General features: G+C 34.7%; 1 protein-coding gene across 2 annotated transcripts; it reads left to right on the top strand.

Moving 5' to 3' along the window:
- The first annotated feature begins 212 nt into the window (after positions 1-212).
- LOC136818537 (eEF1A lysine and N-terminal methyltransferase-like) lies at positions 213-18,486 on the top strand. Of its 2 annotated transcripts, none has more exons than XM_067074857.1 (12): positions 213-308; positions 7,346-7,475; positions 7,721-7,894; positions 8,400-8,522; positions 9,278-9,424; positions 9,850-10,040; positions 10,566-10,746; positions 11,403-11,531; positions 12,709-12,785; positions 15,170-15,305; positions 16,650-16,781; positions 17,472-18,484. In XM_067074857.1, the coding sequence occupies exons 3-12, from the start codon at positions 7,774-7,776 to the stop codon at positions 17,741-17,743; spliced, it is 1,509 nt and encodes a 502-aa protein (XP_066930958.1). In that variant the 5' UTR covers positions 213-308; positions 7,346-7,475; positions 7,721-7,773; the 3' UTR covers positions 17,744-18,484. The 2 variants fall into 2 exon arrangements, with proteins under 2 accessions (XP_066930958.1, XP_066930957.1); XM_067074856.1 differs by lacking the exon at positions 213-308 and adding an exon at positions 6,146-6,493 and having other exon boundaries at positions 17,472-18,486.
- The last annotated feature ends 472 nt before the right edge of the window (positions 18,487-18,958 follow it).

Here is an 18,958-nt window from a genome sequence, read left to right as displayed (position 1 = left end):
ACAAATAACAGATTGAAACTAAAATTTACCGCTTAATTTCGAAAAATATATCACTCGAAAACAAAGGAATTGCTAGATTCAATCCGTCATCAAAAATACGGCGCATATTTTAAGGCTTCAATTTTTCTTGCCTGAGAAAGGTTAGAGATTGACCTCTAGCCTTCGGCTTGAAACTCAATGGTTGCTCCGGTTGCTCCACATGTTTTTTTTCGAAAATTTTTGGACAAAAGTGAAAGTGTGTTTTTAGCTGGTGAGACTGGGTGGTTTGGTTTGTTTGCTAACATGAGGTCCAACATGAGGGAAATGAGGTATACCTAAACAGCTAAACGTATATTATTTTATGTTAGTTTCTTAAAATATAGATCTTTATTCAAAGAGGCCACCCTGTTGAATAATTATGTAGTCCAGCAGAAAAACAATGATAAAACCATGCATAATTATTACAATATGCTTGATACAGTAATTATGCATGGCTCTATCATTGTTTTTATGGCTGGACTACATAATTATTCAACAGGACGTCCTCTTTGAAAAAAGGTCTATTTTCAAAGATTGTTGAGTAACAGAAGAAATCAGAATAGTGATGGAGGCAGCATGATGCCCATGTATACCAGACGTCCGCCGCTCCGCGCTCGATAGGATCGATCATCGGAACGGCTCGATGACGGATCGAAATGTGATCGATGGGTTACTTAACAATCCGGTTAGGAGATCGATGGAAGATTCAGCCATTAAAAATCTCTTGAGTATCGATCCTTCGTTGATCCATTATCGAGCTAGTATTTCAATCGAGTATACCGATTCGTCATCGATTGTTAATCAATTTGTCATTGATCGTTAATCGATTTGTTATCGATCGTAAATCGAATATGAGTCGATAGGGTCGATAAGATCGATGAATAATCAGTCAGGCACATCCTGGCAAATGAACGGGGTATTTTTCACTTGCGACCATTGGCAAATGAACGGGGTCGAAAACGAAAGTGACGTAATAGTGCCGAATACCCAGTTTAATTGAACCGGGTTGGAAATATTTTGCTTCATTTCAAAGAACTGCATAGATGAAATTTTTTTTCCATGTGTCAATTTTGTCTTCGAAGATTGAAGAAACTTTTAATGAAAAAATAAAGTTCCCAGTTTTCTTCCTTTTTTCCCTTTTTCAGTTTGAAGTTCATTTTTATTCATTTTCACGCTATTAGCCTGAGACGTCCTATCTCACTTACACTGGGTGACGAATACCCCATGCAAATGCTCACCCCGTTCATTTGCCAGGATGTGCCTGACTGATAATCGATAATCCTCTATCGATCTCCTATCCGGATCCCAGTATGAATTTCGTGTAACTAACGCCGAAGATCTTCAGCGTACAACTGAAACGTTTTTGGCGCATTGGCGTAAGGGTACTTACAAAGATTGTTTGATTTTCAGTTGGCGTAAAGTAATAATTCCAGCTCGGGGTGAATGACTCCATAATCCATTGATTTTTAGCTTTCATTAGGCTAAATTTGCTTTTGCTCGCTTACGCTTGCGTCAATTTATTAATTATGTTGGCGCATGCGCCTCTTTTCCCATCTTGCACCCTTATTGAAAAATTGAATGTTGGTACAAAAGAAATTTTGCTTGGCGTGAGGCTTGCTGTACGGAAAAATATCTTTGGCGCGAGATTTTGTGGAATCCATACTGGTCCGGATCGTTAAGTAATCCATCAATCACATTCTATCCTCGTCGAGCCGTTCCGATGATCGATCCTATCGAGCGCGGACGTCTGGTGTATAGGGAAAAAATCACTTAATAGCCCTATTTGGTCTACTAGTTAACTAGTAGGGGGTGTTTCTGTTCGGAGGTCAAATTATTGGTAATAGCTCCCGAAATAATACAGCTTTTGGGATGAGATTTTCTGTAGATTCCTAACTTTTATTTAGCTTCAAAGTAAAAATAAATTTGACACCTAAAAATTTTCACACCTTGAGCATGATGACATTTCTGACAGTAAAGTAAGGTGTCCCAAAAATTGACATTTTTCCAATACAAATTTATTCTTTATGTCAAATATATCGTTTAAACCGTAACTTGGTCTAATGTTGACAACCCTTGTCTTAATTTGACACCCTTTTCTAGAAGGCTAGTTCGAAACCCAGGTCACAGGTCAACAAAGTGCAGACCTGAAAAAAGATAATAAGATCATAACATATACCTAACATAACATCAATACATAACGCATTAAATTACAAAAAAGTAATACATGTTATTTAGATATTATAAAATGACAATTGAATAATATAACAACCTAGTGACACTTACTTACAAAAATAATGACAAAATCCATAGTGTCCTCCCCCCCCTTTATAAAGGGGGGGATTCTGATTTTGGCCCTTTTTTTAAAGTATGGGGGAAAATGAAAAATTTGAAATTTGCTGGGGGAAAATAAAGAGGGGGAAAGCCATAAATTTAGGAGATTTTGACTGGGGGAACTTCACTGATCTCAAGGTGATCTTGTTGCAAAACCTGTTTAAGCAATAAAATCAGCAAATCTTTTGGGATAAACCAACTTTTCAATACAATTTCATTTTTCCAGCACTTTCAAGGCTATTTTTTCAAGCTTTCCAAAATTTCAAACTTGATTTAAGGCATTTTTATGTTAACCATATGGGGAACCGCAAAATCTTCAAATAGCTGGGGGAATTCAAAAAAGAGGGGGGAACCGAAAAATTTTGAAATATGGTGGGGGAAATAAAAGAGGGGGGAATGGAGAAAAATTTTGATTTTTAGTGGGGGGAACCAACCCAGGAGGACACTATGAAATCATAAAATATGATGCCTAACAAGACAAAAGCATAGAAAATAATGGATAAAAAATGGCACCAAACAGAAGCTTGCAAGGTCCTGCAAGGTCCCTAAGAGAGTGGTTTTAGAAGGATGGAACTAATTAATTATTCAGTTATTACTTTAATGACTCAATGACAATTTTTGACAAAAATGTTGACAGAATCACAAAATATCATGTCTTACAAGAGAAAAACACCAAAAATATTTAGCATACCGAATGTGATGATAACAATATGGCTGGATATAAAATTACACCAATCAGAAGCTCGTGAGTTCTCTGAGAAGGTAGTTTTAGAGCGATGAGTTTTATTATATGTAACCATCATATAACATTACAAATATTACAATATGTAATATACCTGTTATATGTATAATATGGTTTTAAATTTTCTGGTCTGCGTTATACACGGCGCAAACTGCGAAAGATCGATAAAAGCACATGGTTAAATTTTGATGTTTGAAATGGTTTTATATGGATGAAATTGCTTGAGAATTATGTTTTTGATAATTCTTTGTGTTTTCCAAACATTTTCCTCTGCAATGACATTGATTAGAGTCAACCTGTCATCACTGACCTGTGACCTGTGACCTGCGACCTGTGACCTGTGACCTGTGACCTGCGTTTCGAACTAGCCGTTTTCTAGAGCTGAAAAATAAAAAAAAGATTGAAATTATTTTTCTTTGCTTAGTGGTAAGGGAGGATAGATCTTTTTTCAATCACCAATTCCAACTTTTATATTATTCCTATCTCTAAAGAAGGGTGTCGAAATTAGACCAACTTACGGTATTGAATATTTAGGATAAAATAAGCATTTTAAACTCAGGCAACTTTTTTCTAAAGCCCTTGTTAGAATACAATAGCTAATTATTAGAACAAATTTTCGAGTGACATCATCAAAAAAAGTTACGTTATGTCAGTGTAGCTGGAACCTCGATATTCCAGGTTTAGAAAAAGCTATACCATACTGTCCTCCCCCCCAATGGAAACCAATTTTCCAATTTTGAATGGGTGAGGGGGAAAATGAAAGTTTGAATAGTAAAGGGGGAAAAAAGAGGGGGGGAAAACATTGATAGTTGGCAAATTTGGTGGGGGGAAGTGTGAAATCACTTCAATTTTATCTCAGCAACCAAGGTCGGCAAAAAAACTTTCTCGGGGGTTTGAGGAAAAACAGAACTGCTATCATTTGTTTTTTATTTAACCAGTTATTTAAATTTGGGCTCAAAAATACTTAAATAAATAAGTTAACAATATTCAATATACTATTTGTATCTCTTAGAAAATAAACACTTACAGAACGACATCGTTTATCATTTGGAATAACCCCGTATTTGGACCATTCTATTGTGGGCGCAAAATAGGGTGGAAACTAAGTAGCACCCTCAGTAGTGCAAGATTGCCGCCTCATCTTTATTCGCCCGGGCGAGAATGCGAGCTAATCATTTTTTTCTTGCGTGCTCGAGGGGAAAAGGAAAGATATCGATATTCTTTGAAGGAAAAACGTCAGAAACAAACCCAAAGACCAAAAGATGTATTTTGTTGTTGAGAATCGATCCTGTTAAAAGATGAAAAAATTTCTGCGTTTTTTTCGGAACGCTGAAAAACTCCAATTTCGATCTTCTTTTAAGGTAAAGAGGTTGCGAGATTTGGGTTAGCGTGGCAAAAATCGCTAAAAAGCTGGTAAAATCGTAATCCTCAAAAATCGAAGTTCCAGCCTCACTGTATGTGACAAGGGTCTTGTGTGCCAAATTTCATCCAAAAAGACCCACTAAATCAAAAGTTAAGGGGTGTTTCAGGAAAAGCCCCCCCCCCCCCCCCTAGTTTTGAACCGCCCCTAAAAGCCTAGGATGAATTGGGTTAATCAACTTAATACAAAAGAAGGCACTAAATTTCAACCTCAAGTCTTCAATATTTTCAAAGATTGTTGAGTCTAGTAACAGAAGAAATCAGAATAGTGATGGTCAGATGGTCTGGAGGCAGCAGATGCATAGGGAAAAAATCACTTAATCCACTTAATACCGCCAACTGCTCTAACTTGGGACTGTCTGACAAAACATGGGACGGCAATTGGGCCACCCATTTCACGGAACCTCCAAAGTCATTTGATTTGAGTTAATGAACGAGGTATTAAGAGATACACGATTTCTCTTTGGTGGCGAGTAGGCTTTTAAATCTAAATATGAAAACAACCAGTAGTGGCAACACACGCAAATGTCTGGAACAAAGAAGACCAAATTAGTGGCAAAACGATGGAGCGTTTGACGTCACTCGCGCAGCAAGTTACAAACTCGTTATTTGTTAATGCCATCAGGCGATAGGCAGTTAGGCAGCGGGCGTTCTCTAATTCTCCAATCGGCGTCCGGTCATTTCGAATGAAAACAAAAAAGTTAAAAAGGATGCGCTATTTGTGAAAGTTACCGTGACATGTTATGAAATGTTTCAAAATGCCGTCATGTGAACAAGTTCACTTTAAAACTTCACGAAACCAAGGACTAAAATGACGTCAATTTTCAGCAAAGACCCTGCAATGTTATTTCTTGTTAGAGCAACAGAAGGTTTTAGAAATTTTATTTTCAACAGAGGATTGTTTGAATAAGACCTGAAACTGTCAGTATTGATAAAATAATTTTCACTGCTTCAACTATAATTGGGTGCCAAGAGACTAGAAAGAAGGAAAAAGCTAAAACATAGGGGAAAAAGGAGATGACCTTTACCATTTCTGAACAGAACAAAGGAATAAAACTTTTCAGAGAAGGTTTTTTAAATGCAATAAAACATGCTTCTAAGTTCTTTCTGTCTTTGTCAAACTTCAAGGCTCTGCAGAGAAATTTCCATTCGGAACACTTTTTTGGTTTATTATGTTCTGCCCATCGCATCGGGTAGCTATTTTTCTTTCTGTTTCATCTATGTATTTTTCTCCACAAATGCAATTTCCCTCATAGATAACACAGGCTTGGTGTGGGTTTGGATCTTCTTGAAATCGAAATTTAACTTCCCTTTGTGTTAATGCTACCTTAACAGCCTATATATTTTGAAAATAAGTTTTTCATTCATTTGAACATGACTTTTTATCCAATAAATCAAATTTAATGAATGATCCATCAAATTTTTAATTTATCTTTCCTCTTCTTTCCAATGCAACACAAGTTTACTTCTTTAGAGTTTGTAGAGTTCAAGAAAGTTGAGTTCAAAGAGAGAATTTTTTTGTTGCACACCCAGTTGATTTTTATTGAAATTTCAGATATTGCTGAAATGCCACTAGAGAAGTCTCCAAAACTCCAAAAGAAAATGTTCTACATTATTACTTTTGAATTTAGAAAAATCCACAATAAGGATATGACAACAAAGAATATATCACTTCTGCCAAAGGCAGCTGCAGAGTTCAATTCTAAAAAATATTGGGAAGACTTTTTCAAGAAGCGACAACAAAGTTTTGAGTGGTATTGTGAATATTCATTACTGTCAGAAGTCATTTACAAATATTGTGATAGACAAAACAAGATTCTGATTCCTGGATGTGGAAATTCTAGATTAAGTGAAAGTTTATTTGATGCTGGGTATAATTCACTTATAAATATTGATATATCTGATGTTGTCATCAAATCAATGATTAAGCGTAACAAAAGTGCGAGAGCAAAAATGAAATTCCTTTTGATGGACATAAAAAAGGTAACTATTAATAGCCCACCCAGGGCTGTTATTTTAAAGGAAAACCTGGTATACAATGCAATATTTAGAAATGGAATTCTATGAATGTGCAGAAGTTTGATTTCTTAGTTTAGCCTCTCTAGTTTCTTGCACTGTCACAAACTATCATTAAAGTGTTTCTTTTTAGAATAAGATATGTTTGGCTTTTATCAACAAATTTTAAATCTTATTAAATTATATATGGTTGAAAGATATTTTAGAACAGAAAACTCCTATTTTCCCCCTTAAGGAAGCACCTTGTTGTTGGCTGTAACCTTTAAATAATAACCAGGAGGTTTTTCTACTTTCTAATATTTACGTTAGTGAATGTTTGACTAAAACGATATAAAGAATATATACAATGAAGGTGATATATCTCTAATCTTTTATGCAATAATTGTATTGAAATAATAATTTTTAAAAACTTTCAAAAGCCCCTAGGAATTTAAAAAGAATTTTGGCAAAAAGTTGGTGTCAACAGCAAAATTAAGTTATGCAAAATGCACCAATTTAGTACCCTTGCACTGCGAAAATAAGCTCAGCGAAATTAGTTCCCGCAAAAATAAGTTTCCAAACATTATAGTGCTCTAAATTATGTTTCCAACATTATTAAGTTTGAAGAAATTAAAATATTTGTGAAAAATAGCAAGCAAGCAACAATTATTAATGTGCACTTATAATGTGAATGGATGATTGAAGTCTTGGATCACTAATTTATAATTTCATCTGGTCCGTATGGTTTTACTATTAGTAAAAGTGTGAAATTCCTGTGCGTGAAATTTAAGGAGACTTTTTTATCTTTAAACAAGTATTTTCACTTTTATTTCTTCAAAGCTTTCCTTTGGTGACTGTGAGTTTGATACCATTCTCGATAAAGGAACTTTAGACGCAATTTACACAGATGATCAACAAATCAATGATGTTAGAGCATACTTTTCTGAAAGTGTCCGAGTCTTAAAATCAGGTAACTTTAGACATTTTTGATGGATGTTTTGTGTTTCATATACTGTGGGGTATTTGTATATGTTGTTTTGAGTTTTGTTGCGTTAAAATGTGAATCAGTTAAATATGAATGTATGGCTTTGTTAGATATTTGAACCAATAGAATTATGATATTATGTTTTTTTATATTTTCAAAGTGAAGAATTCTGCGCAAGAAGTTTTTGTAGAGATATTTGTTAAAATTAAGTTTTAAACTTCTCTTATTAGGTGGACGATTTCTCATTGTATCCTTAGCTCAACAGCATATTTTACAAGAACTGATGCAATACTTTGTTATGGGTTTTTCCATCCATATTCATGGAATAAAACAGGATGGGAGTGGTGACATCGGTTCAAAGCTACCTGTCTTTATCTTCATCATCACCAAACTCTCAGAGAAATGTAAACAAATATGTTCTCTATTCTTTTTTGTCTCGCAATTTCAGTTGTAAACTCTTTAAGGAAGAAATTAGATACTTTTTATTTAAAAAATCTTACCCTTTTCGACTGCATATTATTTTTGGAACTTTTTAACCAGCCTCTACAGCCTCTTCACTTTATTTTTTCCTCTGAATAGAAAAAAATACGAGCCAATATTTTTTTGCAGTCTGTTCAGGTCTGCATTTTGAAATGAGTTACATTGCAAAAGTGGGGGCTCAAATGTTTTGTTGATATTGGTTCAGAGATCAAATTAAGGTACAGCATTTCACAATTTGAAATGCCTTTTAGATTCACTTACATACTAAAAATTGAAAATTGATATATTTCAAGATGCAAAAAACAATACTTGCCAAAAGGTGCTTTTTGTAATTCTTATTTCGATGCATGTGGCTAGAATGTAGATCTTCAGTAGACTTTCGTCAGTTGGGCATGCTACAATTCACAGTACTTCTCTGATCCTTTCTAGCTCAAAGAAGTGTAGAATTTTCAATGGGAGATGTCAACAAACCACAGATGTGTAAAGATAACGAGCATGCAATATCATTGGTCAAAGAGCAACAAGACTATGTTATGGTAATGGATCGATTAGGTAATGTCTTTAAAAACATAAACCTTCGAAAAACCTTTCAAATTTTCGTAGGGAGAAGGAGATTTGCATCTATTGATCGTATTCAGCACACGAAACTTTAAAAGTAATGAATTTTTCAAGCATTTTGGTTTGAAATTGGCTTTTAAAAATTTGAAGGAGAAAAGGTATTTTCTTTATTTTTTGCACAAAGATGCGTATTAATAACAATGTCCAAAACATGGCAGGGTTTCATTTGTCAATAAAACTGATTTTTGCAACCGGAACTTTCTATTTCTTTTTTTCTCTACTCCCTTTCCCTCTTCCCAATCAACAACCTATGATGAGATTTAATGTGATTTGCATTTTAGCTTAACGCTTTACTTTCTGACTGATTGTTTTCACTTTTCCCCTTATTGCTATCTAACTGTCATCATCAGGTAGGTCCATTCAGCATCTACAATCAGTTCCAAAATACTTGGCACAATAGGGAAATTCCCCATGAAATTTATAGCCACAACCAATTTTGGAAGCGCTCTAAATTAGGTTGGAAGGGTAGAGTTTTAACGCTAGACTTAAGATCTTAGGATTCAAAAGTTCAAAAATGGTCTGATAGGGCTTGAAATATAGCCTTGAAACAGATAAATCCCTCCCAGATCGGAATATTCGATGAAATCAAGTTGAAGGCCCGAAATTGACATTTTCGCTCGTACTTCAATTTTCGAAAAATGGTAAAATAGCCAAATTGCCAATATGTTATGGCACTGATTGTTTTTCAGCAAAATCAAAACTGGATGACATTTTATCGATTGAGCTGTGGGGTGATAACGAAACCAACAACAATAGTCAAGATCCCAGATACACTTTAACGCTTGTCGATGGAGATATGGTGAATGGTTTCTATGGTGTTTTTATCGTCCCAGAAGGTCCTAAGATTTTTTTTAAGATATTTTTTTTTTTTACAATATTAAAAAAATTCTACGAGTGTATTTTTTTGTTTTTGTTTTTATTAGATTTTTGTACACACTGGTATTCATGATATGCACCATTGCAATGTCTTCCATTCCACCCAATAGCTGATTGGTTGAAAGTGACGTATTGCCTGATTTTATGTCACTTCCAAACAATGAGCTATTGGTTCCGTGACGTAATGTCAGAAGACATTGCAGTGGTGCATATCATGAATACAGAACTTATTTTTTGCAAGGCAGCATTTTTTTTTTACTCTTGGGAAATAGTTCCATTAATCAAGGTTTTTGCACTGAAAATAAAAAGTCGAAAAGTTGTTCTCTTTCTTTAAGAAGTAGCTAATCGTTGTTTTAAATTTGATTTATCGATTTAATTTTGAAAGGGAGAGAGACAGAATGGCAATTTTCATCAGAGAATGGTCGAAGAGAACTAGCAGAAGTGATTGGATACAAACGGTTGGCGATCGCTTCACTTCACCGTGGTCACACTTATGAAAATATCGACCAAATCAAGGAAGAATTGTCTCAAAAGGTTTTGGATGTTGCCCCTCCTGGGATGCCGAATAAATATAAGGTTTGCCATTCAACAGATTTCCTAGGTTGGAAATAAGATCTTTTGCATTACTCTAATAGTGGGGCATTGGAATGAGCGCGGTGGTTGGAAAAAATCTCAAAACATAATAAGCGGGGGCGGGAGGGGCTGGAATAAAAATTTCCTGACTGGAAATTTTTTGAAAAGGAGGCTAATACAGTAGAATTAGGTCAAAAGAGGAAACTTTCAAAAACATTTTCCCAAGGGGCTTTTATTTGGAAGTATTATTGATGATGAATACTTACTTCTATTGCTCTGTTTCCCAATCTGTATAGTTTTTACACATTATAACATCTAGAGTTTGATTTCTTTCCAATACGTTTTTGGTAATTTAGTTTTATCTTGGGTTGTGCCCAAAATCAGGCACCAAAAAGTTGAGTTGAGCTGAGTTTTTTATCAAGTGAATTTCTTCAACGTAATTTTTAAGGGATAGTTGTACTAAGGGGTGAATTATGCGTTGTCTTTAATGTTGATTCTTGTTGAGATTCATAATATAATCTTTTTCAGGTACCATTTATGTCTGCAGGCGAAAGTACCGGTTACCGAAAAGTCCAATTTGACGGTAAAACCAATCTATCAGGTAGTGTTGTTATTCAGGATGTTCAAAATGAGGACCAGACGTACACTAGGCAACTTATCTTCTCCCAAATGAATAAAGTGGTGCAGTCAGAAACAAGAATTATTAATGGTAATTCAACCTTTACTTTTAAAGCCTCGTAAATCAAAAGTCAAAAGTTTCAATCCGATTCTAGAAGTATTTGTGTCCCTCTAAACCTTTTTTATGTGAAAAAATATATTTGTAAATGTCGTAAATCTCGCGATTTCTTGACCTTGCGAAATTTTCTGCTCGCGAAAGTTTGTACGCCTAAACTATCAGTCAATGAATTTGGACAGTTGACAGGGGATAGGGGTTCCTAGGCAAATAGAGATTTAACGAATATGTGCCGCCTTCAAATCTAATTGTAATCCCCTTTAAAATAAAAACAAATAAATATACTGATTATGCTACTGTACTCAGAGATTTTCAAGAATCTGATAACACGAAATGGACCTGTGCCGTCATCACTCAAATCTGAGGTTAAAGTAGGGAGACGAGAGTGTGCATATTGATGTAGTATAAGATGTTTCTTTTCATTCCCATAAAGATAAGATTTCTTGGATCGTGATTTTCTTTTTCTGATAGTGACAAGGGGCTTAGAATTCGCAAAATCTTGGCTGTTTTCCACAGTTTGAAACCTGAAAATTTATGTTTTTGGCTGGCTATCCCTCAAACTTCTTCTCTCCATTTAGGATATGGTGTGATTTCTGTTTAGGATGCACCAATGAATTTTGCTTTGTGTTTAGACCCTTCGAAGAAAAAGAAGAAAAAGAACAAAGATCGAGTTCCAGATTCTTCTTATTTGCTATGGGATATTTATAAAGCGATGTTGGTTGCATTTCACTTCATACCTAACGTAAACCTAACTTCGCAAGGTTAGTTTTCTTTAAAAAACGCATGTTTGTAGCTACGAGATTGAAAAAGATTTAAACCTGTGTTTTGTAAGCTCACTTAAAATTGGCAGAAATTCGATCGTCTTGAGTCAATGTGTTGCCTTCTTTTTACACCAATACATTGACTCCTTTTAAACTTTTTCAAGCAAAGATTTCAACTGCCAAACTTTCTGCCAACTTTTTGCTTACTCTAAAAAAGCAAGGGCTGAAAGTCGGCTGTCAAAACTAGGACTTACGCTCTCTTGTCTGAAGTGCATGAAACATTTTTCTGGAGCTGTTTGTGCAGATATATATAGTATAAAAATGTTTTCATACATAGTTCGGAAGGGGGTCACTACCCCCCCTACCCTAGAGCTACCCCCCCTACCCTAGAGCTACCCCCCCTACCCTAAGTTCTTCCCCCTTTTAAAATTTGATGCTACCCCCCTCAAAATTTTAAAATCCTACCATAATTCTACCGGTGAAAAAGCAAGAACAATCAGTGTAAATAAGCAAATAATTAGGAAATCTGAATTTGGTGGTGTACGCTTTGATCAAAGGTAAAAGTGAACTTCTTTCAGACTGTGTAACCAGAACTGGTATATATACACTAAATTGAAAATAACTTTCTTTTTTTCTTACCCCCCCTTTCTAGATGAACCCCCCCTTTCTGAAAACTTCCCCCTTTCTAGAAAAAATTCTCTTACCCCCCCCTTTCTGAGATTTTCTGAACATCGCTACCCCCCCCCCCTTTATAAAGGGGGGGGTGCGAACTATGTTATTTCTCTTATCAGAACTGCAAACTTACGAAAGAATGGTCAAATTCCTTTCTTCTTACAAAGACTGTTTTACCGTGAGAATTCTTGTCTGGTTCCCTCTGACTTTTATCCAGGCTTGATACCACTGACCTTTATACCCTAAACCAAGCTATTTCCGCCATATTTGATCGAAGTTTTTTGAAAGTATCACCCGGAAAAGAGACATTGCAGTGCTAGAAATAAACATCTAATGGCGCTACATCATCAAAAGTATTCAAAAAAAAAATTTGAGGGCAGCCACTCAAAATCAAAGATTGCTTGGCCGGGATTAAGAAACTTGGTCCAGGGTATATAAAGGTCTCAGTTGCTTGATGCAGGCTAGCTGCTATATTATTTTTCATATTTTTCTTTGTATGTTTTAGATGAGACTTTGGACGTTTTATTGATCGGTGTCGGTGGAGCAGCTCTTCCCTCTTTCATTTCCAAAACTTTCGAAAAGGTGGGTAAAACGTTTTTTGAATTCTTGTACTTTTTTCCTTTTGTACACCTTCTTATAAATTCAAACAACAGCATCTAGGTTGGTGTATAGCTTTCCATATCTTTCCAGTCTTTTTCATGAAAACAAATTTCTAAGAATAATTAGGCTCGAAAACATCAAAAATAAGACAAGACAAAACTGAGCTTTGGGATAGGCTTGAATTTCACATGGCTTTGTTGACTCTAAAACACCCAATTTCTTCAATTTCTTAGGAAATCGTACAAAAATACTGACCAAACATGTTAGACTTAAAACTCAACAAGTTAAGAACATTCGTAGGATTAGAGATTTTGACATTCTTATAATAAACGAATAGGTAGGGTGAGTTTTTGGGAAAGTTTTTGGGGAAGTTTTTGCGATATGCTATTTGCTTTTGCAAAGTCTTTTTCCACTAAATTAATATGCTTGGTATCCTAACAACAATTTGATTTTGTTGGCTTCAAAATAAGCCATAGGAATATTTCCTATACTCTTAGGTTCCAAATAAACGGGGGGGGGGGTTGGAAGATTTCCGAGATTTGAAAAAACGGAGGGAACCTAATTGCCGGGGGGTTGGAAATTGTACCTCTGAAAACTCAAAAACAAGGTAAATATAGGCTCAAATCTAGCTATTTAGAGCAAAATAAAAGGCGTTCTCTTTGACAGCTGAAAATATTCTTAAAAATTAATAAATGGGGGGGGGGTTCTTATAAGGTCCGGGGGGGGGGGATGGGAAATTTTCGAAAAATTAACAAGCCATTTATTAGTAGAAACTTCAAAAACTTAGGAGCCTTGTTGCTATTCAATTTCCCGTTGCCAGGAAAATAATTTTCTTCGAATGGCGTCATATTAATTTTCAATCACATTTGAATTCCTTACTTTTGATAAACCCTCTCTAGGGACAGCTGTCCGATGGCCTTCTTAATAATGATGCAATCGAGAATTTCTTTGAAGTAGGCGTTATAAGGTGTTCTATAGAATATTTATAATGTGAGAAAATTATGAGTTGTAAAGATCAAAATTATGCGCGCTGATTAGAAGATTGCCCTCAAAATATATTTCTTTTCAAATTACTCCTTTGAGCTAATTAATCATAAATTATGTGTAATTGCGGCATAATTATACGTCATTAACAAATTATACATGGAAATGATGACAAATTTTCCACGTGCTTTCTATGGTAATGAGATTGCAGATCAAATCTCTGCGAAGGAGTCTTTATAAGCATAGCAAATAGGAGGTAACCTATTCTACGGCGTTTACTCTCCTACTCTGTTGTTATTAATCCATGGAATTTTTCCTGATCTCCTTTTAAAAGGTGAGACTATTGACCCTGCAAAACTGCGCTCGTTTATTCCATGATTTTCTAAAAAAACACTCACTTTTAGGCAACAAGGAACTAATTTTTCCTGTCATTTGTTTCCCCTTGATTAAATAAACTGTTGTCACACCAAATTCAAGATTTTTGCTGCTCACCAAAATTTCCTCCCTTAAAGGTAATCCACGTTGGAAAAAAAAAGATTTTCAGACAGATGGGAAATCGGAAAAAAAATCCCGTACATTTTTCTAAAAATCATTCGAGAATTTATATAAATCCTCATATAAGAAAGAATATCCCATTAACTCCGATATCAAAAAGTTTGAAAAAATAATAATCTAAAGATAGACCCAAAAATATATTTAGGTCTCTTGAACTAATTTTTTGGACTGGTTTTCCTCAAATTTTGTAAGGGAGATCTCACTATCGTCGACCATTTTCATTTTTTTTAAATCTCTCAAAATGCCAGATGTTATGTGTATTTCTATGCATTTTTTCAAAAATTTAATACGTTCTTAAAATGTTAGAAACTCTCTTGCCTTGATACCCTATATTCTTTCATACATTTTTAATAACAAGAACATCCAACATTTTTTAAGTCTTGGGATTTTCCTAACTTTTTGAGTTTTAAGGCTAAAAATGTTCTTGACATGTTCTTATTTTTGCTATTTTTGAGTATTTTAGTCCATTTTCCTATGAAATTTGGTGTTCTAGAGTCCGCAAAGCCTTAAAATGTTCTTAATTTGTTCTTAACATTTTGGCCATCGAAGCCTTATGTTCTTATACAGTTTGTTCTTATAAAAAACGTGTTATATTTTCATATAAAACAAACTATATAAGAACAAAAGGCTTTGCTGACTCAAAAACGTGCACCCAATTTCATAAGCACTTCAGAAAAATATTCATAAGAAGGTTAAATTAAGAACAGGTTTAGAACCTTAAACTCAAATAGTTAAGAAAGTCCGTAATCTTCGACCAAAAATTTAGGACGGTATTCTAAAAAAAACTTTTTCTTGTCTGTACAATATTTATGTTTTTATTTCTACAGATTCGAATGACATGCGTTGAGTTGGATGGTGAACTTCTCGACCTCGCTAAAACATGGTTCGGAGCTGAAGAAACAGAAGCTGTTCAGTATGTCACTCAAGACGGATTGCAATTCATCCAGGAAAAAGTTGATCAAGGTTAGATTTCGATTAAAGTTGAGAGGGTGCAAACTTTTGCGAGCAGAAACTTTTGCGATTTCATGAATTTTACCTTGTTTCGCAAAAGTGAATGTTCGCGAAAAAATCTTGACAAAATAGAAAATCTATAAACTTCTAACTTAAAATAAAAATGTAAGATTGATAGCACTTTTCATCTTGCTAAAGCCTAAAAAAAGTCTAAAAAAACAACAAACGTTTCCATCCAATTCAAGAAGTATTTGTCCAGCAAGTTTTTCATTTGCAAATTTTAATTTATATGTCTTGATTCGCAAAAGTTTATGCTCGCAAAAAAAGATTTTTTTGTCAAATTTCGTGTTTTCTTTTACCTCGCGGAAGTTTCTGCTCGCGTAAGTCTGTAAGCCTAAAGTAGGCCGAACAGTTGACTACCCTTCTTCTCAAAAACACCATTTCTTTTAAATGACCTATTCTACTGAGATCATTGGCTTCGTAACAATCATGAATTTTATCCGCTATTGGCAGGAATTTAGTGGGGAATCTTCTCTTTTCTTGAAGTTGATCATTTGAGTCGAAAATACTGCCTCGTGCGTAGTGGGGGTAGATGTATGTTTGGAAGACGTCACTTCCATAAGATATTTTTACTTTTGCTGTACTGTTTTTACTTTTGCTGTACTGTTTTTACTTCATCATAGCGAAGCTACCTGAGAAGTAAATACGTCAAAATTTTTGTTCATTTTTTCTTGATTTTGTGACATACAGCGTGAATGCATGTGGTTCTTTTGAGTGTTACACATCGGTTGTGAAATCTCACACAATGTTATTAAAATATCAAATATCACTAGTTTTATTACTCGCTTCGTAGTACGGCAATAAATTTTGAAATAAGCCGTAGCCGTAGATAGTGGGTTTGTGTATAGACAATTGTTTTATAAGCGCTCATATGGTGGGTGGGAGCTGTAATTTTCTGTTATTACAAATTGAAAGTAAAAGAAGGTTCTTGTTGACAATTTTTAACTTCCCGGTCATTTTCAGTAAAAAATAAAGTGTATGGTGAACATAATTCATTTCAAACTCAAAAAACTGAAGAAAGTAAAATCAGCAATTTTACAAAAATAATTTAGGAACACTTAAAGGCTTTAAATAGTTATGTCATTAGTTAGGTAAAGTTTTTTAAAGCTCATTAAGTTCAGCTCCAAATAAGTGAACTAATTATGAATAACAATATTAAAATTTTGTTACAGCGTCAAGTCATGGCTTTTGTCGTAAAATTCGCGGTTTTCGACCTCGTAAAAATTATTACGCCTAAAAGAGTTCATTCATTTCTCCCTAAAATGACGGAGATGAAGTATTTCACTTTTTTTACAGCGCAACAGGACATTTATGACGTCATCATCTTTGATGTTGGTGGCCTCGACGATGGGCGTATTTTTGTACCGCCAAAGGCGTTTATTGAAGAGGGCGTTTTAAAGAATACACGAACACTTCTCAAAGAAAAAGGTAACTTAATACTATTGATCGAACTTATCTTCACTTAATATCAAAACTTGACCTTTACTCTTTATAAACGAGTAATTTTGTGGCCAGCCTTTAAAGGTTTTGTTTTTAAATAAGAGTGATGTCGTTTGCTTACTCATCAATTTTAATTCACAAGCTTTTCACATTAAATTGACACGGGTGTGGAGCAAGATTGGTCAAAATGAAGAAAAGAAAAACAATTATTTGCTTATATCAGCATAATATAACAATAGGCAGACACTGTCCTGATACAAAATATGCGTCTGATTTGAAACGGGAACACTTATGTAAAAATAAAACCTTTAAAGCATCATCAAATAAGCTTTTGAAGGCTACATCGATCATTGATTTTAAACTTCCTTAGGAGCTAAATACGAAACTATTGAATAAGTGAAACCAGGATTTCTTTAGGCTTTTACTACTTTGACCAAGGAATTGCTTGAAATCTAGATCAGATCGTTCTTTGAAAAAAGAATTTAAGTTTTTTGATAAGCAATTGTCTACCCCTATATTAGGCTCGCATTTTGCTTAAGATTCCATTATTCTTAAACAATAGAGCCATTATGTATAGGTACCAAAAACTGAGCCTACATGCTTATAAACGTTATGCTTATCAGAAAAAAAAACATGTATACTTTCTGAAAACGCCTCAAACTTTTCCTTCTCACCCAGGTGCACTCCTGATCAATACTAACCCATCACGAGTCGATAATAACGAGGAAATGATATCGATTATCAAACGATTCCATTCGAATGTTTATCGATTCGATTTACCGAATAGTTCGAACAAACCGATCGTGTGCACGAACAATAGTTTCAATTTCGACAGTGTGTACACGAAAACGAAGGATCTTCAAAAGTATGTCCATGGACGAACGAACGGAAAGATCAACATTTCGAATTTCGATTTGGAATCGATTATCGATTACGTCATAACTGAATAATGAAACGAAACATGTCAGAACAACGAAGGTTTTATGGTTGTGCTGGATCAAAGAAATATCATAAACTTATTTCATTCCTTTGGAGTTAGAGGTTTCAATCGGAGATGATTGATTTCTAGTCATGTTGACAAATCAGGCGGTTTTTTCTGCAGATGGACAATCGATTATGTATATAGGCGAAACGAGTAAAGTTGTTATGGTCATTGGAATGATCGTTTGTAGCCTTAGTTAGCGCCTTCGTTCGCACCACTTTCTCAAGGCTAACTCGAAAGCAAGGCTGATTGCCCCGCAAAAAAAAACACAGAACAAATTTCTGCTCGAGTTGTTCGATCTAGAAGTAAAAGTGGTATTTTTCGCGGGGCATGTCAAAGTTAATAGTTAATCAGTTCGATGGAAATAAAACGGAAAGGAGACAGGATGAGCTGGAGTTTTTATAAGATACTTCGCTAATTGGTCATTTGAAATAATAGAGATGACGCGCTCTTTAAAAAAAGCAATAAAATCCTTTGTCTCAAGATTCAACCATCAACCGAATCATCGAAAACCTTGTAAAAATTCCAGCTTGACCCAAGGAGACAGGTAAATTGACCTAAATTAAAACAATCGTGGATTGAAAAAATGAAAACATGCCAAGTGCCTTAAGTGGATAAATTTTGGCGTGGATTTAATTTGGCGATTGGCCAAAATAAGATTTTTGGCGGGGATTTAATTTGGCGATAGATCAATTTCGTAAAATTCGGCGGGGATTTAATTAATTTGGCGAATTGGAAATTTTGTCACACTGAAATGGGTGAAAATTACTCAAGAATAGACTAAAAATTTGCGATTTTTCACATAATTCTCTTTTTGTTAAATTTGGCGGGAATTTAGAAATTTTGGTGAGGATTTAATTTGGCAAATTTTGCCATAATTCGCCTAATTGCACGATGGGTTATTTTTTCTTATTTGGCACGCCCTCAAAGAGAGCAATTAATCGTTAATCACACTCTCCAATGCCGCGCCAATGTTTACAAAATTGAATTTAATGTTTTTTTCTTACATTTTTTTTGCATCGAACGTTTTAATTGCATTCGAAATTTATTTAGTGAGAAAGAAAATCAATAAACAACAATAAAAGAAAGACATAAAGAGAAGAGAAAAATATGAAACTCTCACTGTAATTTCTGTAATTTATTTTCCTAACTGGGAAAAAGTAGTGAAAGCCATTGTGCGATT

The sequence above is a fragment of the Clytia hemisphaerica genome, unplaced genomic scaffold, assembly GCF_902728285.1.
Source record: "Clytia hemisphaerica strain Z4C2 unplaced genomic scaffold, Clytia hemisphaerica genome assembly, whole genome shotgun sequence".
Classification (NCBI taxonomy): Eukaryota; Metazoa; Cnidaria; class Hydrozoa; order Leptothecata; family Clytiidae; genus Clytia; species Clytia hemisphaerica.
Note: the sequence above shows the minus strand (reverse complement) of the source record. Positions and strands in the feature narration are given on the sequence as shown.

Excerpts from the sequence above, each read along its gene's own strand:
- LOC136818537 (XM_067074856.1), top strand. The coding sequence starts at position 6,161 with ATGACAACAAAGAATATATCACTTCTGCCAAAGGCAGCTGCAGAGTTC. Across the intron at positions 7,895-8,399 it reads CACCAAACTCTCAGAGAAAT|CTCAAAGAAGTGTAGAATTT; the intron begins GTAAACAAATAT and ends GATCCTTTCTAG. Across the intron at positions 8,523-9,277 it reads TATGGTAATGGATCGATTAG|CAAAATCAAAACTGGATGAC; the intron begins GTAATGTCTTTA and ends ATTGTTTTTCAG.